General features: G+C 42.4%; 1 protein-coding gene across 4 annotated transcripts in view; it reads left to right on the plus strand.

Moving 5' to 3' along the window:
- The window catches only part of LOC140195107 (lethal(3)malignant brain tumor-like protein 4), a 402850-nt gene that overhangs the window by 19195 nt on the left and 357241 nt on the right, over nucleotides 1-26414 (plus strand). For 3 of the 4 annotated variants that reach the window (XM_072252853.1, XM_072252873.1, XM_072252862.1), the window contains exon 3: nucleotides 23429-23610. In XM_072252853.1, coding sequence (XP_072108954.1) covers nucleotides 23429-23610 — 182 coding nt within the window. Of the gene's footprint in view, nucleotides 1-23428; nucleotides 23611-26414 lie in introns of those variants that run through there. The other variant, XM_072252882.1, reaches the window with a different exon arrangement.

A 26414-nucleotide genomic window follows, 5' to 3' on the forward strand; every position in this document is an offset into this window, starting at 1 on the left:
CTTTACTTTACGTCTCCGTCTAAATGTGCAATTTATAGTAATTTATGTACAACAGGATAGTCAATATAACTTAGAAATACAGTTGTGTCAGCATGAGTTAAGCAGTTTGATGGCCTGGTGGAAGCTCCCAGAGCCTGTTGATTCCTGGTGGCAGAACAGCAACGACTGGAGTTACTGGGAGCGGTTCAGAAGGTGCAGGATAGGTACATCCCAAAGTAGTAGTAGTATTCTAAAGGGAGGATGAGCAACTATGGTTGACAAGGGAAGTCAAAGACACCATTAAAGCAAAAGAAAGGGCATGCAATGCAGCAAGTATTCGTGAAAAGTTAAAGTTCAGGGTAGCTTTTAAAAACCAACAGAAGGCAATTTAAAAACCAACAGAGAAGAGATGAAATATGAAGGTAAGTTAGCTAATGGTATAAAAGTAGATACAAAAAGTTTTTTTTTAGAAGTATAAAGAGTGAAAGAGAGATAAGAGTGGATATTGGACTGCTTGGAGAATTACGCTGGAGAAGGAGTAATGGATGTCAGAAATGGCATGCAAACTTAATCAGTATTTTGTGCCATACTTCACTGTGGAAGACACCAGCAGTATGCGGGAAGTTTTAGAGTATCAGAGGGCAGAAGTGAGTGTAGTTGCTATTACTAAGAAGTTGCTTGGAAAGCTCTGAAAGATCCAGAGGTTCGCCTGGCCCAGATGGACTGTACCCCAGGGTTTTGAAAGAGGTAGCTGAGGAGATTGTGGAGCCATTAATAATGATCTTTGAAGAATCACTGATTCTGCAATGGTTTCTGAGGACTGGAAAATTGCAAATGTCATTCCACTCCCACTCTTTAAGAAAAGGTGGGGGTGGGAGGGAGACAAGAAAGGAAATTATAGGCCAATTAGGCTGACTTCAGTGGTTGGAAAGATGATGGAGTCTATTACTAAGAAAGGTTTCAGGGTGCTTGGAGGCACGTGATAAAATAGGCCAAAGTTAGCATGGTTTTCTTAACAAGAAATCTTGCCAGACAAATCTATTGGAATTCTTTTGAGGAAATAACAGGCAGGATAGACAAAGGAGAATCATTGGACATTGTTTACTTGGATTTTCAAAAGGCCTTTGACAAGGTGCTGCGCATAAAGCTACTTAACAAGTTAAGAGACCATGGTATGTCAGGAGAGAAACGAGCATAAATAGAAGATTGGCTGACTGGCAGGAGGCAAAGAGTGGGAATAAAGGGAGCCTTTTCTGGTTGACTGCTGGTGACTAGTGGTGTTCTGCAGAGGCCAGTGTTGGGTTAACACTTCTTCTTTTCACATATGTCAATGACTTTGGATGACAGAATTGGTGGATTTATGACCAGGTTTGCAGACAATACGAAAATGGGTGGAGGAGTAGGAAGTGTTGAGGAAGCAGAGAATCTGCTGAAGGATTTAGACAGATTCTGTGAACGGGCAAGGAAGTGGCAGATGGAATACAATGTAGGGAAATGTATGGTCATGATTTTCAAGAGGGAATGAAAGTGTAGGCAATTTTCTAAATGTGGATAAAATTCTGAAATCGGAGGTGCAAAGGGACTTAGAAGTCCTCGTGCAGGATACCCTGAAGGTTCATTTGTAGGTTGAGTCGGTGTTAAGGAAAGCAAATGGAAGGGTATAATGCTGAGGCTTTATAAGGTATTGGTCAGACCACACTTGGAGAATTGTGAACAGTTTTGGGCTACTTATTTAATAAAAGTTGTGCTGGCATTGTCCTGTATTGTTTCATATGAATGATTCCGGGAACGAAGGGTTAATATATGAGGAGCCTTTGAGGGCTCTGGGCACATACTCAATGGAATTTAGAAGAATGAGAAAGGATCTCATTGAAACCTATCGAAAGTTGAAAGGCCCACATAGAGTGGATGTAGAAATGATGTTTCCAAAATTGGGGAATCAGGACCAGAGGGCACAGCGTCAGAATACAAGGGCCACCATTTAGAAAAGATTAGGAGGAATTTCTTTAGCCAGAGGGTGGTGAATCTGTGGAATTCATTGCCACAGATGGCTGTGGAGGCTAGTTCATTAGATACAGTATACTTAAAGCAGAGGTTGATGGTTTCTTGATTAGTCAGGACGTCAAAGATTACATGGAGATGCAGGAGAATGGGGTTGAGAGGGATAACAAATCAGCCATGATAGAATAATGGAGCAGATTCAAGGCTCGAAATGGCCTCATTCTGGTCCTAATCTTGTAGTCTTTGTGTGTAGTTATTCATTGATTCCATTTTATTTCTTGTTTCTATTGTGAATGCCTACAAGAAAATGAATCTCAGGGTAATATATGGTGACATGTACATTATTCGATAATCAATTTAGATAGAACCATCAATTCAACTTGGCAAAACAACCCTGGCAAACGTGGACCACTTTCCGTATCTTGGAATTCGCCTCTCCTCCAATGTCAACCTTAATGACGAGATCCAACATCGTCTTAAATGTGCTGGAACAGCTTTTGAACGTCTCCGAACAAGAGTCTTTCAGGATCGTGACATCCGAACAGACACCAAAATGTTAGTGTACAAAGCAGTGGTAATCCCAATGCTCCTGTATGCATCAGAAACCTGGACAACATACCGACGACATCTGAAGGCATTTGAAAAGTTCCATCAACACTGTCTTCGAAACATCTTAAATATCAGCTGGGAAGATAGAAGAACCAATGTCAGTGTGCTAAATGAAGCAAAAACAACAAGCATTGAAGCCTACATCATCAAGAACCAACTAAGATGGAGCAGTCATGTTGTTCGGATGAAAGACAAACATCTGCCAAAACAAATCTTCTACTCCCAGCTTAAAGAAGGCAAACGTAAAAGAGGCGAACAACAGAAGCGATTCAAAGATGAAGAAAGCCAACATGAAGAAATGTAACATCGACATCAACAATTGGGAAACCGATGCCAAGGACAATCCGAGAAGGAACAACAACTTTCGAAGCTAACAGATGTGCAGAATTAGAAGAAAAGAGAAGAAAATGGAAAGAGAGGCAGTAACAACCAAAGCCCGATCTACCATCTGGAACTACCTGTCCTGAATGCGGAAGAACTTCCAAAGCCAAGATTGGACTCGTAAGCCATTTGAGAGCCCATAAGTAGATCAACAGAACGAAGACCATCATCCTCGACCTCAAGGGATAGCCACAACAAAGACGACATTATTTGATAATCAATTTACTTTGAACTTTGAAAATCTGTTTTGACGATTTTTGCATCTACCAGCCTTAGAGCCTCATAGTACCAGTGATTTGTGACCCTCCCTGAGAGAGGATATTTTATTTTATCTCTGGCTTAAATGGATGAGCTATAATTTTATCACAGTGATTCTTGGTTTAATATCTCACTAGTAGAGGCATTCTCTTCGTATGCTCTTCATTCAAAATCAAGTAGTTAATTATTGGGAAAGATGTGAAGAAGGAGGCTTGAATTGGATTGAAGCAAGTATTGTTTCATGCATTGCAAAATAAGGAAGGTTTAGCGTGAATCCTTGGGTTCACAAAGCCACATCGGATTTGGCATAGTCTAATGGGGTTAACGAACTTGTTTAGGATGAGGACATTCTCTTGTTGGAGGGCAGCTGGTTGGGACTCTGTCCATCCTGACGTGGATAGAAGTGTAAAGGGATTGAATGTCGTGAAATGAGCTGGCTGAGATCCAGAAAGTGAAAACTATTCAAGAGGCAGTGTGTGCTGGAAGAGACGGTAGTGATGTGAGGCGATTGAGTCAATGTTGTGAGAACAGAAACAAGGTGCAAAATATTTGCTATGTTGGGAAAAAAAATGATTGGTCATTTTTGGTCAATTTTGAAATGAAGGCTGAAATGATTGGTCTTCCAAAATGGTCCTGCTTGTGGCTGGTTGCCAAGAGGTAGAAGTGAGCTGTGTATGTTTCTATGGAAATACAGAAGTTAAGATTAGGACAAGAGTATTTGTCCCTTGGAGCCTGGTTGGCTGTTTAGTGTAAAAATCTCAATTCAATTCAACTAGAGTTCCTGCTATCTTCCCAAATGCTTTGCTTGCTTAAGCCTTAAGAACTGTATCTCATCCCTTTGCAGAGACTGAATTTGATGAACACAAGGAGAAAGAAAAAGAGCCTTTTGGCCCTTGGTGCTTTCTGACATTTGATAAGATTATCACTGCCCTTGGTGCTGCTTTTCTGTACTTCCCTTTGAAACCTGTGACTTTTATCCGTCCAAGTTCAAGTTTAATTGACTTTCAACCATACATGAATACCCATGAATATAGCTAAATGAAACAGCATTACTGTGGTGCAAAACAATATCAACAGTCATACACAGTGCAAGGCACATATAGCAAGCACATTTAAAATGAGGCCAGGATTAAATCAGGGGTTTGCTGGACGGTGTGCTTGAAGGGTCTATTCCATGCTGTATGCCAGTAAATAAACGAATAATATTGGTGATTTTGTGTACGGTGACACCCAGCTTCTACTGCCACTCTGCAAACACTTTAGGGTTGTAAATGCCTTTTGGAACACTGGCCAAGTAACTTCCGCACCCACCTACCCCCACCCCTGCCCCTACGTCACCTCACACATCTTTCCTGATGTATTGCACTGTCCAAATCTTAGACTTCAGTTCATCAACTGTGAAGTTGTCTGAGCTGCAGATACTAATACTAGAATTGGTCATAAGTGTTGCCATCAGCTCCTTCATCCTGTAACTGCAAGCATCACCTGTCCTGCCACGATAGTCTTATTTGAATTATTTAGTTGCTTTGCATAGATAAGCACCATTGCACACTTGCCACTAAGGTTGCCACAATCCGTAATCTGTAAATTACACTTAGTGGGCATTGCAAATTTTGACAAAATGAACATTGGTTGTGGTTTGGGTGCAGTCAGTTCAGTTACATTGTCCATGATCATGTTGAGTTACATTTTATGATATTGGAGCGGCATCGAGGCAAGTATTCCATCCCACTCCTTGTGCACCTTTTAAATAATACAAGAAGTCTTGGAATCGGAAACAATGAACCCACCAGTATACTCAGCCTCTGATGATGATCCTGATGATGTTTGGACCTAGCGTACTCCCATAGACTCATAGAAAAGTACAGCACAGATACAGGCCCTTAAGCCCATCAAGTCCATACTGAACCATTTAAACTGCCTACTCCCATGAACGTGCACTGGGACCATTGCCTTCCATACCCCTACTATCCTGGAACTTATACCAATTCTCTTAGATGTTGAAATCGAGCTTGCATTCACCATTTGTGCGGGCAGCTTGTTCCACACTGCCACAACCCTCTGAGTGAAGAAGTTTCCCCTCATGTTCCCTTTGTACTTTTCACCTTTCACCCTCAACCCATGGCTTCAGGTTGTAGTCCCACCCAACCTCAGTGGAAAAAGCCTGCTTGTGTTTACCCTGTCTATACCCCTCATAATTTTGTATACCTCTATCAAATCTTCTCTTAATCTTCTACGTTTCAAGAAATAAAGTTCTAACCTATCACAAACAAGAGAAAATCTGCAGATGCTAGAAATCCAAGCAACACACACAAAAGCTGGGGGAACTCAGCAGGCCAGGCAGTATCTATGGAAAAGAGTACAGTCGATGTTTCAGGCCGACACCCTTCAGCAAGACTGGAGGGCAGGAGAGATCACAGAGGGGGAGCAGTGAGAGAGGGTTTCATTGAACTTCCATCGAAGGGCAGATTTAGACTTCTTCGGGGTAGGCATCCCTGGAAGAGATTTCACAGTGTAGTAGTCCAATCACAAACAAGAGAAAATCTGCAGAAGCCGGAAATCCAAGCAACACATACAAAATGCTGGAGGAACTCAGGAGAACATAGAATAGTACAGCACAGTACAGGCCCTTTGGCCCACAATGTTGTGCTGACCCTCAAACCCTGCCTCCCATATAAGCCCCCACCCTTAGATTCCTCCATATACCTGTCTAGTAGTCTCTTAAACTTCACTAGTGTATCTGCCTCCACCACTGACTCAGGCAGTGCATTCCACGCACCAACCACTCTCTTTAATTAAAAAACCTTCCTCTAATATCCCCCTTGAACTTCCCACCCCTTACCTTAAAGCCATGTCCTCTTGTATTGAGCAGTGGTGCCCTGGGGAAGAGGCGCTGGCTATCCACTCTATCTATTCCTCTTATTATCTTGTACACCTCTATCATGTCTCCTCTCATCCTCCTTCTCTCCAAAGAGTAAAGCCCTAGCTCCCTTAATCTCTGATCATAATGCATACTTTCTAAACCAGGCAGCATCCTGGTAAATCTCCTGTGTACCCTTTCCAATGTTTCCACATCCTTCCTATAGTGAGGTGACCAAAACTGGACACAGTACTCCAAGTGTGGCCTAACCAGAGTTTTATAGAGCTGCATCATTACATCGCGACTCTTAAACTCTATCCCTCAACTTATGAAAGCTAACACCCCATAAGCTTTCTTAACTACCCTATCCACCTGTGAGGCAACTTTCAGGGATCTGTGGACATGTACCCCGAGATCCCCCTGCTCCTCCACACTACCAAGTATCCTGCCATTTACTTTGTACTCTGCCTTGGAGTTTGTCCTTCCAAAGTGTACCACCTCACACTTCTCCGGGTTGAACTCCATCTGCCACTTCTCAGCCCACTTCTGCATCCTATCAATGTCTCTCTGCAATCTATGACAATCCTCTACACCATCTACAACACCACCAACCTTTGTGTCATCTGCAAACTTGCCAACCCACCTTTCTACCCCCACATCCAGGTCGTTAATAAAATTCACAAAAAGTAGAGGTCCCAGAACAGATCCTTGTGGGACGCCACTAGTCACAATACTCCAATCTGAATGTACTCCCTCCACCACCACCCTCTGCCTTCTGCAGGCAAGCCAATTCTGAATCCACCTGGCCAAACTTCCCTGGATCCCATGCCTTCTAACTTGCTGAATAAGCCTACCGTGTGGAACCTTGTCAAATGCCTTACTAAAATCCATATAGATCACATCCACTGCACTACCCTCATCTATATGCCTGGTCACCTCCTCAAAGAACTCTTATCAGGCTTGTTAGACACGATTTGCCCTTCACAAAGCCATGCTGACTGTCCCTGATCAGACCATGATTCTCTAAATGCTTATAGATCCTATCTCTAAGAATCTTTTCCAACAGCTTTCCCACCACAGACGTAAGGCTCACTGGTCTATAATTACCCGGACTATCCCTACTACCTTTTTTGAACAAGGGAACAACATTCGCCTCTCTCCAATCCTCCGGTACCATTCCCGTGGATAACGAGGACATAAAGATCCTAGCCAGAGGCTCAGCAATCTCTTCTGTCGCCTCGTGGAGCAGCCTGGGGAATATTCCGTCAGGCCCCGGGGACTTATCTGTCCTAATGTATTTTAACAACTCCAACACCTCCTCTCCCTTAATATCAGCATGCTCCAGAACATCAACCTCACTCATATTGTCCTCACCATCATCAAGTTCCCTCTCATTGGTGAATACCGAAGAGAAGTATTCATTGAGGACCTCGTTCACTTCCACAGCCTCCAGGCACATCTTCCCACCTTTATCTCTAATCGGTCCTACCTTCACTCCTGTCATCCTTTTTTTCTTCACATAATTGAAGAATGTCTTGGGGTTTTCCTTTACCCTACTCGCCAAGGCCTTCTCATGCCCCCTTCTTGCTCTTCTCAGCCCCTTCATAAGCTCCTTTCTTGCTTCCCTATATTCGTCAATAGACCCAGCTGATCCTTGCTTCCTAAACCTCATGTATGCTGCCTTCTTCCTCCTGACTAGATTTTCCACCTCACTTGTCACCCATGGTTCCTTCACCGTACCATTCTTTTATCTTCCTCACCGGGACAAATTTATCCCTTACATCCCGCAAGAGATCTCTAAACATCGACCACATGTCCATAGTACATTTCCCTGCAAAAACATCATCCCAATTTACACCCGCAAGTTCTAGCCTTATAGCCTCATAATTTGCCTTTCCCCAATTAAAAATTTTCCTGTCCTCTTTGATTCTATCCTTTTCCATGATAATTATAAAGGCCAGGGAGCGGTGGTCACTGTCTCCCAGATGCTCACCCACTGAGAGATCTGTGACCTGACCCGGTTCATTACCTAGTACTAGATCTAGTATGGCATTCCCCCTGGTCGGCCTGTCCACATACCGTGACAGGAATCCATCCTGGACACACTTAACAAATTCTGCCCCATCTAAACCCTTGGTGCCAATCAATATTAGGGAAGTTAAAGTCACCCATGATAACAACCCTGTTATTTTCGCACCTTTCCAAAATCTGCCTCCCAATCTGCTCCTCTGTATCTCTGCTGCTACCAGAGGGCCTGTAGAATACCAAGGCAGCATCTATGGAAAAGAGTAGAATCGGCGTTTTAGGCCGGCACCCTTCAGCAGGACTCAGCCTATTCCTAACCTAACATATTCGAGGTTTCCATGTAATTCAGGTCCTCCAGACCCGGCAATATCACTGTAAATTTTCTCTGCACTCATTCAAGCTTATTTACATCCTTCCTGTAGGTAAGTGACCAAAACTGTACACATTGTGCCAAAAGCTTTCTTTTCGACCCTATCTATCTGTGATGCCACTTTCAACAAATTATGGACCTGTATTCCCAAATCGCTTTGTTTTACCACAACCCTCAGTACCCTACCATTCTCTGTGTAAGACCTAACCTGGTTGGTTCCACCAAAGTGCAACCCCTCACACTGTCCGCATTACATTCCATTTGCCATTTTCCAGCTGGTTTGGATCCTACTGCAAGACTTGATAGCCTTCCTCGCTGTCCACTAAACTCCCATTCTTTGTGTCATCTGCAAATTTGCTGATCCAGTTAACCACATTACCATCCAGATCGTTGATGTAGATGACAAACAACAAAGGACCCAGCACCAATCCCAATGGCACTCCACTAGTCACAGAGGCAACCATCTTCTACCACTCTCTATCTCTCCTACAAAGCCGATGTCTAATCCAATTTACTGCTAAGCAATTGTAGCTTCTTGTTCAACCTCCCATGTGGGACCTTGTCAAATCCCTTACTAAGGTCTTCATTCACTTTGCTAGTAACTTTCTTGAAAAAACGCAATAGGATTGGTTCAAAATGACCTACACCAATGATTTCAAAAATTGTTGGACTCCAGCATGGTGCCAGAGGACTGGAAAATTGCAAACGCCACTCCACTGGTTAAGAAAGGAGGAAGGCAGCAGAGAAGAAATTATAGCCTGACCTCAGTGGTTGGGAAGATGTTAGAGTCAATTGTTAGGGATGAAGTGATGGAGTACCTGGTGACACAGGACAAGGTAGGACAAAGTCAGCATGGATTCCTTAGCAGAAAATCTTGACAGACAAATCTGTTGGAATTCTTTGAGGAAATAACAGACAGCATAGACAAAGGAGAATTAGTGGATGTTGATTACTTGGATTTTCAAAAGGCCTTTAACAAGGTGCTGCACAAGTTAAGAGGCCATGATATGTCAGGAGAGATACAGCATGGATAGAAGATTGGCCGATTGGAAGAAGGCAGCAAGTGGGAATAAAGGGAGCCATTTCTGGTTGACAAATGGTGACTAGTGGTGTTCCGCAGGATTCAGTGTTGGGACTTCTTTTTATGCTGTATATGAATGATTTAGATGATGGAATAGATGGCTTTGTTGTCAAGTTTGCAGATTGTACAAAGATTGGTGGAGGGGCAGGTAGTGTTGAGGAAATGGGTAGGATGCAGAGGACTTAGACAGATTAGGAGAATGGGTAAGAAAGTGGCAAATGAAATACAGTGTTGGAAAATGCATGGTCATGCAAATTGGTTGAAGAAATAAATGTGCAGACTATTTTCTAAATGGGGAGAAAATCCAAAAATCTGAGATGCAAAGGGACTTGGGAATCCTTGTACAGAACACCCTAAAGGTTAACTTGCAGATAGAGTCGATGGTGAGGAAGGCAGATGCAGAGTTAGCATTCATTTCAAGAGGTCTAGAATACAAGAGCAGGGTTGAAATGCTGACACTGGTGAGGCTTCACCTTGTGTATTGAGAACATTTTTGGGCTTCTCATCGAAGAAAAGATGTGCTGGTATTGGGGAGGTTTCAGAGGAGGTTCACAAGGATGATTCCGGGAATGAAAGGGTTATCATATGAGGAACATTTGATGGCTCTGGGTCTGTACTTGCTAGGATTTAGAAGGATGAGGTCGGATCTCATTGAAACCATTTGAATTTTGAAAGGCTTAGACAGAGTCAATGTGGAAAGGATGTTTCACATGTTGGGTGAATCTAGGACAAGAGGGCACAGCCTCAGGATAAAGGGGCGTCCATGTAAAACAGGGAATCTGAGAAATTCCTTCAGCCAGAGGGCAGTGAACTTGTGGAATTTGTTGCCACAGACAGCTGTGGAGGCCAGGCCGTTGCATGTATTTAATGTGGAGATTGATAGGTTCTTGATTGGGCGGGGCATCAAAGATTACAGGGAGAAAGCAGGGGAGTGGGGCTGAAGAGAGGAAAAAAAAGTATGTGCCATGATTGGATGGCGGACCAGAGCTTTTGGACCAAATGGCCTAATTCTGCTCCTATGTCTTATGGTCTTATGATTTTATTCACCTTTAACTTGAAAGCTGAGTTTTGAATTTCTAGGTTCTTATCTTTCAGTGGAAAATTAAATATCTGTGACAATCAGTGTTCACTGTGCATATCACAGTGAGATAGGAACATGCCTGTCCTAGCCTGCAAAGTCAGCTCTTGTGGACTAAGAGGATGAGATCTCCAGGGAGATCCAATAGCCAGGAAGGCAGTTCTGCAATGCTACATGAAGACCAAAGGGTATTATGAGGCAGTGAAGAAGTCATGGTCATTCACCGCGATCAGGGAAATCCCCAGTTGAGAGGTCTACTCATCCCATTGGACTGCTATTTCCATGGCCGAGAGAGTGCAACTGCTTTTCCACTTTAAAAACTCTCCTGTGTGGGTTTTCTGTCATCGTTAGATATGGTGGACAACCACCAGTAGTATTGGCAGTGTTCTAATTTGTTCTGCATTTAATTTAAGTTAAATGGTAACTTGCCTTTTTTTTTATAGCTTTTTAACAATTTCCCTGAAACTTTGGCTAACTGGGGCAAAATATTACTGGTCCTGATATGTCCCAATTGACATGCATTCACTGTAATAAAAAAAAATCTCTTGTAATTTGTCTGTTCTATTTGATGAACACTGTTTTGGAATAAGGATAGTGTGACTGTGCACTATTTATGTTTCTGAGCATATAGAGCAATACTCAAGATAGTGATTTAATATATATATTATTGTTCTCTTAGAAAGCATTTCAGATGGGGGAGCGCTAGTGCGCATAGATTAGACGTGTTTGGTCAGTGCTCCTTTCCAAGGCCTCGATAAAATTACTATTATACCGTGTTTTATTCATTCATAGGCCAACAGTGTATGTCTAAACCAAATGTCTGGAACAGTTTGATAATGCCAAAGGCAAATAAAGCCAAGACCGCCGACTGCCAAACTACCAAAGTTAGTGCTAACAACAGGTTGGTAAAGCACTTCTCCGCATCTGAGATACTGCCGGATAAAACTTACGCCATGTGCAAGGAATTAGGTCAGGAGATTTCTGAGTCAGTTCTGCGCAGCCTTAACGACCGCCTTGATGTTTTTGAGACCAAGTTTGAGGCGCTTGTGGCCTCCCAGGCTGACTTACAAGCCCGTGTGGCTAATCAAGAACTAACTACCAGTGACCTTGAAACACGCGTGCAGGAGCTTGAAGTGAAGTATTCAGAGCTAATGAGGCAAAATAGCCAGCTTGAAGCTAAAGTGCATGACTTAGAGGCTTGTTCCCGGAGACATAATATTAAGATTGTAGGGATACAAGAGAGCGAGGAGGATGGTAAACCTACTGAATTTGTTTCCATACCGATTCCCAAGTTGCTCAGGGAAGAGCATTTCCCGTACCTAGTTAAAGTCGATCGTGCACATCGCTCTCTCCTGCCAAAGCCGGCTGCCAGCGAGAAACCGCGCACCATCTTGGCACGTATCCATCACTTTCAAGTGAAAGAACTGATCCTGCGCCGCAGCAGACTACAACCCATGGAGTACAAGGAAACAAGGTCTTGACCTTCCCGGACTATACTAATGAGATGATGACTCAACGTCGTGCCTTTCGTGATGTACTGCAAACTCTGCTTGATGGAGGAATCAAGCACGCCCTGCGGTATCTGGCTAGGCTCTATATTTATCATCAAGATGGAAGAGTGCCTAAAGTATACAACGACCCGATAGAAGCAGCACAATTCTTGGAAAGGAATAATGCACCAAAAAGGGAGTATATATATTGACACTGTTTATTCAGCCTATATTTGTGCCGGTTTCCATGTTGGGATATGGGGAGGGACTTGCTTGTTATATGTAGTTTTGCAATGCTGTATGCCGCACTGGGATTTAATTGCAGAAAATGTTCTAAATATTTTTGTTATTATAAGGGTTAAATTTGAGTTGGTGTCATGAATGTTCAGCTTCAGGTGCGGACACTGGATAACTCTCCCCAGCCCTAATAGCATTTGTTTAACGGTATATAATTCGTGTTATAAATTTATAAAAAGACGGCGGGAGGAGAGAGTGCAGCGTGCCACGCGAGCGCAGCCCTCCGGTGAAAAATGATATCGTATCCGTTAAATAGGGGCCATGGACAATTCTGATTTGATGGAGACAGACGTGAAAGCACAGAGGAACATCTGGAGAAAGTTCTGAAACGCCCTTTCGCTGCTGTCGTTACTGCGTGATTGTGAATCTTCCGGAGGGAAGGCCTCAAAATCCCCGGCTTTGCCTGCTGTTGGCGACCGAGATTGAGGTCGAATCGCTCAATAGAGATGGTGCTCGGTACTCGGTGTCGGAGAGCTGATTGGAGGCTCGAAGTTTTCGGATGAGTCAGACTGTGGTTGGACATGGCAGGGAGAGTTTTTCTTCCTTCTCCCGTCTGCGTGGGATGTGGAACATTTGAGAGACTTTGAACTTTTACTGTGCTCATGGACTTCTTCATCAAGTTATGGTATTGTTGCACTGTTGTAACTATATGTTATAATTATGTGGTTTTGTTAGTTTTTTAAAGTCTTGGTCTGTCCTGTGTTTTGTGATACCACACCGGAGGAAATATTGTATCATTTCTTAATGCATGCATTACTAAATGACAATAAAAGAGGACTGCATGACTTCACAATCTATTTTCTCGGAGAGGGGGTTTGTGATAATTGTGTAATGTTAGTGACCTGCCCAGCAGCTCCTTTTGAGATGGAAATAGAGAACTATGTGTCTGGTTTAGGGAGACACAAAGGGGGATGGGTTAGGGTGTGTGTTGTTTTTGTTTATAGCTCAGACATGCTTTTTTTTGTGTATGTTGTGTTCTTATGAGGCTGCCAGTTATTTTGCATTGTTTACTATGTTTGTGCTCAACTCTAATCTCTTTTTTATTCTCATATGCAGGGGCCTTGCGGTAGAACACAGCTGGGGGGTAAAGATATTATAATAGTCTCATGGAATGTTAAGGGCCTTGGTCATGTTGTTAAGAGGGATAAAGTTTTTAGACATCTCAAATCTCTATCTGCAGATGTGATTTTTCTACAGGAAACCCATATCAAAGTAACTGAGCAACGCAGATTGAGGTCTAGCTGGATATCACAGGTTTACCAGTCACCATTTACTTCTCATGCCCAGGCTGTGTTGTGTTGGGTTGGGGGAAGTGGCGGACCGCGTCTACCTTGGCGGGCAGGGGGGTTGCCCCGTCTTTAGTAATCCTGTGGCCCAGGAAGTCAATGGTGTCGAGTCCGAACTGGCATTTGGTTGGATTGATTGTAAGGCCGAATTCGCTCAGGCGGGAGTAGAGCTGGCGGAGGTGGGACAGATGCTCCTGCCGACTACTGCTGGCTATGAGGATGTCGTCCAAATAGATGAGTGCAAAGTCCAGGTCGCGTCCCACTGCGTCCATTAGCCGCTGGAAAGTCTGTGCGGCATTCTTTAGACCAAACGGCATTCGGAGGAATTCGAAAAGTCGGAACGGGGTGATAAGTGCTGTTTTGGGGATGTCGTCCGGATGTACAGGGATTTGATGGTATCCCTGGACGAGGTCTACCTTGGAAAAGATCCTTGCGCCGTGTAGGTTTGCTGCGAAGTCTTGAATGTGCGGCACAGTGTAGCGGTCTGGCATTGTAGCCTCGTTCAGTCTGCGGTAGTCACCGCATGGTCTCCAGCCCCCCTGTTGCCTTGGGCACCATGTGAAGGGGGGAGGCCCGTGGGCTGTCGGACCGTCGTATGATCCCTAATTCCTCCATCTTCGCCAGTCGGAGCTTGTCCCGGGGAAGCCTTCGAGCACGGGCGTGGAGGGGTGGTCCCTAGGTCGGGATGTGGTGCTGTACTCCGTGTCTGGGCATGGCTGCCGTGAACTGCGGTGTCAGTACTGATGGGAAATCCGCCAGGACCCTGGTGAATTCGTCGTCGGACATCGTGATGGAGTCCAGGTGTGGGGCTGGCAACTGTGCTTCACCCAGGGAGAACGTTTGAAAAGTCTTGGCATGGACTAATCGCTTCCCTTGCAGGTCGACCAGCAGGCTGTGGGCTCGTAGAAAATCCGCCCCCAGGAGTGGTTGGGCCACGGCGGCCAGTGTGAAGTCCTACGTGAACCGGCTGGAGCTGAACTGTAGCCGCACCGTGCGGGTGCCGTAAGGTTCGTATTGTGCTGCCATTTGCGGCGCTCAGCGTGGGTCCCGGTTCTCTGTGCGGGTGTTGTAACTCGTTGGAGGTAAGATGCTGATCTCCGCTCCAGTGTCGACCAAAAACCGGCGTCCCGACTGCTTGTCCCAGACATACAGGAGGCTGTCCTGATGGCCAGCCGCCGTAGCCATCAGTGGCGGCTGGCCCTGGCGTTTCCCGGGAATTTGCAGGGTGGTCTGCAGCGGCGGGCCTCTGTGCCTCACCGCTGGTGGTAGAAACACCATTGTTCGTTGGGCTCCTCACTCCCGTCGCCGGGTTTTGTAGGCTCTGCTGCCGGGCCTGGTCTGGTCTGTCGTTGGGCACGCGGCTTGGTGATCTGTGCGACGGATGCCCCTCTCTCTTTCCTGGCATTCCACAGCACATCTGCTCGGGCCGCCACCTCCCGGGGGTTGCTGAAATCTGCGTCGGACAGCAGCAGGCGTATGTCCTCGGGCAGTTGCTCTAGGAACGCCTGCTCAAACATGAGGCAGGTTTTGTGTCCTTCAGCCAGGGCCAGCATCTCGTTCATTAATGCTGACGGCGGCCTGTCTCCCAAACTATCCAGGTGCATTAAGCGGCGTGCTCGTTCGTGCCATGAGAGTCCGAAAGTCCTTATGAGCAGGGCTTTGAATGCTGTGTATTTGCTGTTCTCCAGGGGCGACTGTATAAACTCCTCAACTTGTGCAGCTGTCTCTTGGTCGAAAGAGCTCAGCACGTAGTAGTAACGAGTGGACTCCGAGGTTATCTGCAGAATGTGGAATTGTGCTTCTGCTTGTTCGAACCATAATTGGGGTCGCAGCATCCAGAAGTTTGGCAGTTTTAACGAAACTGCGTGAACAGATGCAGCGTCGGTCATCTCTGGTCCAAATATCGTTTGGGCCATCGGGGTCACCAATTGTAGCGGTGTGCTACACACAGCGCTAGAATAACCACACGGAGTTGGTGAGTTAGAGTTGCGATGAAAGAGATTTATTCAAACTTCGCGGCCTGCTTTAAAGCCTTCCCGTTCCCGCCCTCCCTGGGCGGGATTGCTGTGGGGAATGCAGATTCCCAGACCCTTTCTGCGCGCGGGATTTTCCCCCTGCTGGTGAAGATGGCCTAGCGCCCTTTTGGGGGCCGGCCCTCTGCCTGTGCGTGCTGTTGTGAGCTGGTTCGTGTGTGCCAGAAAGTGGGTCGCCACAAAGTCACCCAAATATTCTGGGTTTGAAAGTGGGAGGTATTGAAACACTAATTAGTTTATATGCTGACAATGTGATACTCTACTTACAAAACTCACAAAAGTCAGTCCCTCTTCTAGATTTAATCACCTCTTTTGGCGGACTATCGGGATACTCGATCAATTGGACAAAAAGTGACTTTGTGCCCCTCTCCAACGACTACACGTGGGGTTTTTTGGAAAGTGTCTCGTTCAAAGTAGTTAAAGATCACTTTACTTACCTCGGCTTAACAATCCCCAAAGATCCTAAATTAATATTCAAATTAAACTTCGGGGAGTTATTTAAAAACTTAAACAGAACATAGAAAGTTGGAAAACCCTACCTCTGTCCATGATTGGTCATATAAATTCAATTAAAATGGTTTTCCTTCCTAGGTTTCTCTATCTTTGTCAAAATCCCCCATTTTTCTTACATCAGCTTTCCTTAAAGAGTTGGACTCCATAATATTGTCTTATATCTGGAATTATAAGAATCACAGGATTTCGAAAATTTATTTACAAAAGCCCAAGTCTGAAGGAGGGCTGGGATTACCTGTATTTAGGCACTATTATTGGGCTGTCAATGCTAGGGCTTTAATGTTTTGGCAACAGGGGGCTCCGGATAACCTAGCTCCTGGGGCTCCCTTGTGGCTATGTATGGAGTCCGACTCTGTTGTTAATTCCTCCTTGCCAGCCATGATGTTCTCCAAGTTAGAGAAGCCTGGGACTTCAAAAAGTTTGAGTTTTGTTTTGAAAAATTCTGTCAGAATTCTAAATCAGATTAGGAGCGTTCTGAATTTACCAGAATCCTCTGCACAAATGCCAATCTGTTTCAATCACTCCTTTCTACCTTCATGGTCAGATAAAACCTACCATGCTTGGAGGGAGAAGGGCCTAGTTTCTACTGAAGACCTGTACATAGAGGGATGGTTTGCAACATTTAGTCTGCTGAAAGAGAAATTTGAGCTGCCTCATTCTTACTTTTTTTGTTATTTGCAAATTAGACACTACATTCAATCTAAGATTTGTAATTTTGAAATCCTTCCAGGGGAACATATGTTTTTTGATATTTTAAAGAACCCTCCTGACTCCAGGTACCTCATTTCTAAGTTTGTACGTTTGTTTGATAATTGCACTGTAGCATCTACTGTGAAGATTAGAGATGCCTGGAGAGAGGAGTTGGGCATTGAATTGTCTGAAGCTGCCTGGGTAAGTGTTTGTCTATGATGCAGGCTTGCTCTGTTAACAGCAGGTACCAACTGATCCAGTTTAAAGTTGTCCACCGTCCCCATTACTCTAAACTTCGATTGCACAGGACTTACCCTTCTGTCTCGCCAATGTGTGATAGGTCCCAAGGGAAGGAAGCTACGTTGTCACACACCTTTTGGTTTTGCCCATTACTGACTGGATTTTGGTTCAAAATATTTGGCTGTTATTCAAAGGCCTATAAAAGATCCTTCCCCTTGGAAGCTGGTCTCGCTATATTTGGCTGCTCGCAATCTACTATTTGTTTCCCTGCAGCCATACAACAAGTCTCTGATGCTGGGGATGATTGTTGCCAAAAGACTTAACTTGAGGGAATGGAAATCACCCTTCCTTTCAGAGATGGATGGCTGATATGATCTCAGTCATACAGATGCAGAAACTTAGGTTCTTGAGAACCAATTCAATTAAAGAATTTTTGGCTATCTGGGATCCATTTCTTGCCTACCTGGACGAGGCCGGGGGTGGATGAGCAATTTCCCCCTAGCTGATTTCTCACGGCCCTCATTTGAGATTTAATGTTTAGTATTTTTGGGCACTTTGTACAATAGGCATCCCTCTAATGTTATGTCTTTTTTTTGCTTATGTTTTTTTATACATGTCTGCGCTGGTATGTTGTTGTTGATCTGATTTTTTTTTCTGAAAAATTTGAAAATAAAGTAATTAAAAAAAAGAAAGCATTTCAGATGATATTGGTTGCAATTTTGCTAATATTGAATTCCAGTAGCATCACATTTGCTGGTTTATGTAGTATTGAGTCAGGTAAATGATGAATAATTTTCTTCTCTGAATCACAAAGCACTTTTTACAAAAATCACTGGTGGATTAGGTTTTATCCTGCAGTAGCACACTATTATTCTTTGGAGTTGACTTAAGCTTGATATGAAGCTAAGAAGTGGTATAAATTATGTCAAATTGGGGTAGAAATGTTTTTCACTATAATATTCGGTTTTGTAATCAGGTTGTTGAAACTGTGGAATGGAAATAAGCCCTGAGGACCTGTTAAAAGTAGACCTGTGTTTGTTGGATGCTTCATTTTCTTTCATTTCAATTCTTCAGTTTTCCCTGCATCATTGCCTTTTGAAGAAGATTGAATATATTTATATGGTAACTACAAGGAGACTCACAGACCTATCCAAGCTTGCACTCAAATCTTTTTGTCCTATTTTAAAAGAGAGTCTGCATAATATTTACTCTAGACACCCCAAATTATAATAAACCAATCATGTTCTTTGAAGTATAATTACTTTTATTTAATATTAGTTTGATTTGGCATCTTGCAGTGAATATGTGAGGAAGAAAATTTTTAATAATCACTGGCTACCATTTTCTCAACTAGTGATCTACCTTATTCCTTAATATCACACTAAGCATTCAATAGTGTTCTCTAAGGTACTTGCATCAAAGTCACAAGCTGTAACTAGTAGTTATGGCTGGGTCCTTCCCTAAAGACTCTGGGATTATTTTTTGTAAAATACGGCTCTCGATTTGGTAAAGGTTCTGCAAACTGTTTCCAAGTTGTCTGAAATGTAGCTATTTTGACAGCAATCTGTTTTAACATAAGTACTGTTGCTATTGGTGCCTAATCCTGGCAAGAATAAGACACCTACCATCCAGTTCCAATAGAAATATGCTTAAATAATTGGTTAACCCGTTCATATTATAAATTAGGTATGTTGTGAGGAAGTATGTTGTTCCAGATGACCCTCAATATGTTTACTATGTTGATACAAGTGAAGATGGAACTCTACAACAATATGGGGGCAGGCGGCATGGTACCATAGTGATTGGCGTTGTGTAGAAATACGTGAATTGCGTACATTATCGCGCTGCTACATGATACGTGCGTGCCTCGCTTAAACTATAAGTTACACCCGTGTTTTCAGAATGCCATGAGTTTCTCTGAATTAGTTCAATGTTTTGAAGTTACAAAACATAATATTGGAATGAGGTATTTTAAAACAAACCCGAGACAGCTACCAACCTGTTAAACACAGGAAGACATACAAAATAAAGTAAAACGTAGCAGGAGCATCAGCGAGTAAAAAGGCACCCCAGCATGTGGAGGGACGGTCAAGTTTAAAGCAAAGGCACACGTTCTTTGGAAGGGAAGACACAATTGAGTTTTTTTTAGAGGCAATAAATTGAGGAGTTCAGGGTTCATAAACTGTGATTACTGGGTGGTACTAATCATCTTTAAAAAAAATCAGAAAAGGCTGTTACATTGGAAAGATTGAGTTTGATTACACAACAGATAATTGGCTCATGTATACTGAGCTATTGGAACAGTATTTCGAGGCCACCGCAAACGAGAAAATCAGCAGATGCCTGGAAATCCAAGCAACATACACGAAATGATGGAGGAACTCAGCAGGCCAGGCAGCATCTGTGCAAAAGAGTAAACAGTTGATGTTTCAGGCTGAGACTCTTCATCAGGACCAATGAAAAGCGAGTACCAATTTCGCTGAATTCATTAGGTTTAAAAGCATATACTTTGCTTTGACGTTTGACTGCTCCAATCAAAACTGTAGAAATTAACTTTGGTGATATTGTCAAAGTGATGCAGGAACACTGAAAACCAAGCCATTGTTGATTACAGAATGCTTTAGGTTTCATAAGTGGAATTTAAGAAGGAGAGTCCATTTCAGAATGCATGGCTGAATTGAAGGGATTGTCTGAGCATTGTCAGTTCAATAATGGGTTTAATGATGCACAGAGAGATTGTTTAGTTTATGGAATCTTACACGAAAGCATTCAAACATGGCTCCTAACTGAAGCACAGCTAACATTACAAAGAGCAGTGGAAATCGCTGTTTCAAGGGAAACAGCAGACAGAGACGCATTTGAGTTGCAGTCAGGAATGAGTGAGTGTGAGCCGTATTGCAGCATCTAAGCAGAAATCTGCCTGCCTAAATAAATTGTGTTACCATTGTCGCAGGGGCTCACATACACCAAACCAAGCAAGTTTAAAGGTGAAACTTGCAGAAAATGAAATAAAGTAGGTCATATACAAAGAGCACGTCGGGTGGATGAGAATAAATGGACTGCTCAGGGAAGAGAAAGCTAAAATGTCAAGTTGCAGTTTCAAAAAGAGCACGACTCTGTATGCTGTTGATTTAAAAATTCTGATAATGAGAGTGCCACAGGATTGTTTAGCCTTGAAATTTACATTGTGAAAATTAATAATAGACTAGCATAATGGTTTATGCCAGAAGTGAACACCAAATTAATTAAAATGGAATTAGACACTGGTTCAGCTGTTTCAGTCATTCCACAAAATGAGTTTGAACGGCATTTTAAAGTTTGCAAACTGAAGCTTGTAGATATCCAGCTAAGAACTTGTACTGGAGAAAAGACAACTCCTGTGGGAATGAAGTCTGTAACTGCGAAATACAATAATCAACAAGCCACATTGAGCTTGTATATGGTAAACCCAGGAGGATCAGCATTGTGGGGATATGAGTGGCTGACACAGCTACAACTTGATTGGAGATCCATCCACTATTTGCATGCCACATCCCCTGCAAGAGAGTCAACTGAAAGAAAGGTACTGGATGATGCCACAACTTTCTCCATGCTGTATACCATGAGCCATTGCCAACAGAGGACAAACAGGTGTTGGTTCCAACTTCTCTGTGCCTCTGGTTGGAAAGCATATTGGACCAAGGAAGGTCCATAATTGCTCAGAGGAAGTGTGAAAGTGACAAAAGCAGTTCAGATATTTTAATCAGGCAGTTACTTGCAAAGTGTGGGTTGGTTTTAAGCTGGAAGAGAGTTCAAGGAGCTTCAGGAAAGTTGCAAGCATTCGGCTTTTGTGAGTATAAAGAACCAGAATCTACTCTGTGTGCATTACGGTTATTGCATGAGCTTTAAGTGGGAGACAAAAAGCTGCTTGTAAAAGTAGATGCAAAGACCAAAGCCCAGCTGGATGAATGGAAGACCAAAAAGAAAGGAGTCAATGGAGATAAGAAAACAGGGATTTTCAAGTGATGTTGTGGATGCAGAAATTGAGAGGAGAGATCAGATCGTAATGGGAGCAACAGAAGGATTAATAAGAGAATACTCCAGTGACCTAAATGGACCTTCCCAAGATCAAGTTGCACAGACTAGAAGAAGAAAAAGGGGGTGAAGAGGTGGAGAGAAAGAGCGTGAAATGGAAAGGGAATGGTGTGATAGAGAGAAGGAACATGAAAAAGAAAGATTGAAATAGATCCAGAGAGAGGAAAGAAGAAGAAAAGATGTGCAGAGCTGTAAGAACCACTTCCTGTAGTCTCATGGTTAACTCCTACAACCACCATGGAGGAGGTTCTGGAACCTGAGACTTATGCACGGCCATAAGTCTCGCTTGCCAAGCAGAGTGATCCCTCCTTGCCAGGAAAGACTTCATCCCACAAGAGTAAGAAATCCTCCACAGTGATGAAATGTTTAAGCTTGAACAGTACAATTTAAAATTTCCTATGCTGTGGATGTATGCAAATAGTAGTTACATTATATAGTATACTGCATTCTCTATTGAGTTGGAGTTTATAGCTAAGCAGGGAAGAGTGTGGTGTATTTAATTTTTCAATAATAGTTGAGTAATTTTGTGTATATATTTGATTAAGCATTCTTTTTCGTTTATTTCATTACGGGTGTCACAGCACTGGGGGTGTACCTACACCTCAGGGACTGCAGGGGTTCAAGAAGGCAACTCATCACCACCTTCTCAAGGGCAACTAGGGATGGGCAATAAATGCTGGCTTAGCTGGTGACACCCACGTCCCATGAATGAATAAATAAGTGTGTAAAAATACATTAATTACATTTGTCATCATGCTACCACTTGAAATGTGCGCATCTCACTTAAAGTAAACAATAAGTTATACTTGTATTTTTGGACTCCCATAAGTTTCTATGAGTTAATTTAATGTTTTGAAGTTACAAAACTTAACAGTTGGGCTTGTTGGACCAGAAGGGCCTGTTACCACACTGTATCCCAAAGAATACAAAGGTGTAAGTTAGGTGCTCATGGTAACTGTATTTGAGTTGCATAAGGAAAGCTAAAAAGAATAGTCATAGGGTGAGAGGAGGTCAACTAGGGGTTATGTTTTGAGACGCATAAACCTGTTGCATCAAATGGTTCATTTTGTTCTATAATTGTTTTTCAAAGGGATAAATCAATATTTCTTTGTGTCAGTTGACCTTGCTCAGTGAATGGAGAATATCACAGTGGGCAAGAAATACATTGGTCTGCAAATGAACACATTGGCTGGGATTGGGGGAAAGAATGATGCCATCAGTGCACAGTATCCCTGTTCTTTATGCTGTGTTAATAACCGTCGTGCATGTGAGGCTGAGGTGGCAGATTTGCCACTAATGATCGGTGTTACTTCCTTCATATATAACCTTTTGTGTCAAAGTGTACCTGCCTAAGAGATCCAGTTTTAAATAAAGTCTCACTGTAATATTTTACATGGAACGTTTTTTACAATATGAATAGTTTGAGAGTAGAATTTTGCACATTTATACTCGGGGGCCATAAATGTAATAGATTAGTGTTTGCAGCATTTGTTTGTGATATTCCTATATACCTTAATCCTTTCAATTTCCTGAAATCTGTCAATGCTTTTTAAAACAGCAGTACCCTTTTTGGATTTTATTGATTTAAGTTTCATTTAATTAAAGTTGAAACATTAATATGGCCAAAATATGTAGCTTAGACATTTTCTCGGATTTTCATTAACTGTGAAAGTTATGCCTCACCAATGTGTAATATTTCACAATCAAATTTTTGGTATGTGACCAGTTATGACTTGCATAGCAGAAGGCAATAGTTTGACCCAACTGGCATTTGCTAAATTTTCTGCAATTATTTTATAATGTGCTATAAATTATTTCTTCCAAAAGTGTGTAACTATATGATCTAAGGAAAATCTGCAAAATCTCCTCTAGGAATTTGTATATTAATTTCAGCCACCAAGTAACTTCTACAAATTTTCCTAATAGCCTTCTGTATTGTACTAACTTTTGAGTTTTTGGGGAAAAAAGCATAAAATCATTCCTGCAGTATATCTATTTTGGTCAGTATGTTTTTCAATCTAATACTTTTGGTCTCACAACACAATTACTCAAGATGTGAAGGAAAAAATTGAGCTTTTTTTTATTTTTTGAAGTGACCATGAAGAAAATAGATTTGAATGGCTCCTAATGGCTTCTTTTTTTTATTTTTCCATGATCTTTAAGTGAACAATTCTGGTGGAGGGAGGAAGGTCTTGGAAGAAAGCAGCTGGCAGTCTGTACCAATCAAAATGGAAAGAATGGAAGAAGCTGAAGCAAGCACCGTAAATGATGTGCAAGACTTTGATATTTACAGTGCCATGGAGTGGAAGAATGGAGTGGGGTCCTTGCCTGGCAGTGACTTAAAGGTATGTATTGTTAGTAACATAAAATGTTGAAGATTTTTGCTTGTCTCTTCTGTAAAAGTATATTGATAACAAACCTTAACCTCTCACTGAAACTAGATACTAGTTACTCGAACTCTCAGAGTTTAATTTGCAATCAATTCAAAAAAACACATTTTTCTTTTTGATGGCGGTTATTCAGTTAACATTACTATATTGAGGAAGGAAAGTGGTCATCTGTATTTAAATCAGCTCACGAACACTCATTTCCTGATAAATAGGCTTGCTGGTATAAAGTTGCATTAAAATTATTGTTAAGATTGAACTCCGTTGTTTAAATGGTGTGTAGCAATTTATCCCTGTCCAGAAATGAAACAACTTAATGGGTACAAGATATCAATATGGTTTACTCACTTGCAAACACAAAACCGTATACATTTGACTTTGAATGGCTGTTTAATGGAGACAGTGTATTGTCATGTGATTGAACTTTATTTGCGGTGTGCTGGCAGAGTTTGTCAAGTCAATTCCAAACTTATTTGTACGTAATTGGCTCTTTTATGAAAAATACCTACTAGTGTGGAGTCTGTCCAAAGTGTTTAAAATTAGATTAACCTCTGTAACTAGTCATTGTGGTGCTCCAATGCAAAGCAACTGTGTGTTAAATCACACCAAAAAACTGTATTAGTTAGCCCTCCCATTGGTATCTTAAAGCTGTGTTTTACACTTCTGAATGTGTTATCAAGAGTGTACAGATTCCAGCTAGTACGTCTGCCTCGTGTTTTATAACTTTGCTGTGGAAAGGGACCTCAGCACACTGCTCATTGATAAGGATAGTAAAGCCATTGCAAGTTTGGAATAAGCAGATCAATGTGAAATTAGCAATGGCACCATTCATTTGGTGTGTAAGGTTAGCATACTAGCTGCTGATTTCAGATGTCATAATCACATTACAAATTTGTCCTCTCCCTCTCATCATCGTCATTACGTACCGTGTCGTATAACATGGCGATCATGGTCTTTCCATAACCATGATTGTTCTTGGCAAATTTTTCTACAGAGGTCTGCCTGGCGTCAGTGGTCGTGTAAACAGGTCTTGTGGTATGCACCAGCTGCTTCCATGGCTTTATGTGACCCTGATCTTGGTGGGGGGGCGGGGGAGCTAGGTGGTTGCTACACCTTGCCCAAGGATGACCTGCAAACTAGCAGAGGGAAGGAGCGCCTTACACCTCCTTTGGTAGAGATGTATCTCCACCCTGCCACCAAGTTCTCCCTCGATCTTGGGTTATTGCATTAAGTTACTCTCTCTCTAATCAGTTCTGAAATGAGTATTTTCAAGTTTAATGTCACCTGACTGTACTTGTATACAACCAACCCCAAAAAAAAGTTCCTCTGGACCATAGTGCACCAACAAAACATGTATCTCACACACCACATAAAACACAATATTGCCACAAAAAAGTTAATAAAATGTAATTCAATGTGCATGCACAGCACAAGTAAACAGTACAGTAAGGTGTACTGTTTGTAAACTGCTCGCTGCCCAAGAGATGAGACCTCAGTGGTGACAGGGTATTCATTAGTCTTACAGCTTGAGGGAAGAAGCTGTTCCCTGTCCTGTGGCTCCTGACTTCCTTACTGATAGTATTTGGTCAGAGGGATTGTGGGATGGGTGGTAGTCATCCTCAACAATGCTTCGGGCCTTTTGTGTACAACACTTTCCGGTAAATGTCCCAAAAAGTGGGGGAGACAGACCCCGGTGACCCTCTCAGCAATTTTTACTAGCAGTGGTTCCCAGACTTTTTTGAGTGACTGCCTCCTTTGGCTCCCAGACTACATTCCTACCTTTCCCTTTCTGGCCATTACATAAAATTATAAAGAATTTTGATTTGCGATGCATAGTGAAAGAAAATAGGAACTGCAAATTCAAAGCAGTGACAAGTAGTTGTGAAAGTTATTCAAATCTGTTTAAAGCTACAGATAAAATTATTTTTAATTACAGTAAGAACATTTTTCATAATCTACTTTAGAGCATACAGTAGTTGTCCAACTATTCAGTGCTTCATTGCTTTTTCACCTCTCAGTGAGACGGATGGGCTCGGTGCAGTGATACCAGCTTCTCAGCATCAAGCTGAGTGTCTCTTAGAAGGAGTCTTGGGTCCTCACATTCAGTATTTCCAAATTTTTTTCATTGCTTGTAAAGAAGTTGCACTGAAACCGTGCTCCACTCAATATAATGTTGGAAAGGCAAAAAAGAACATTTTGACCATTCTCCAGTGTGCAGGATAGCATTGAAAGATTTCTTTCTGCAACCAAAAGTCACGATATGATTTTTTTTTTTTTGAACCTTGGCCTCTGCTCAGTAGTTTTGTAGCAAGATCAGTTCTTTCTCCATCCTTGCTGTTAATTCCTCATTACAAATGTTCAAGCATGGAGTTATTACTTAATTTAGATTGGGAGAAGATCCTGAAATCCCTCTGACATGTCCTTGTGCAGCTCACACAGGTGGGCATAGTATACTTGAAGATCTTCTTTCTTTCTCGTCCAACATGGAGAGGCTCGGAAATTGGAAAAAGTTGCAACGGTCAATGTTGCAAATGTGGGACGTTTGAGAAACTTCGAACTTTACTGTGCTCATGGACTTCTTCATCAAGTTATGGTATTGTTGCACTGTTTGTGACTATATGTTATAATTATGTGGTTTTGTCAGTTTTTTCTGTCTTGGTTTGTCCTGTGTTTTGTGATATCACACTGGAGGAAGTAATGTATCATTTCTTAATGCATGCATTACTAAATGACAGTAAAAGAGGACTACGTGTCTTCATAAT

This window comes from Mobula birostris, chromosome 1 (genome assembly GCF_030028105.1).
Source record: "Mobula birostris isolate sMobBir1 chromosome 1, sMobBir1.hap1, whole genome shotgun sequence".
Lineage (NCBI taxonomy): Eukaryota > Metazoa > Chordata > Chondrichthyes > Myliobatiformes > Myliobatidae > Mobula > Mobula birostris.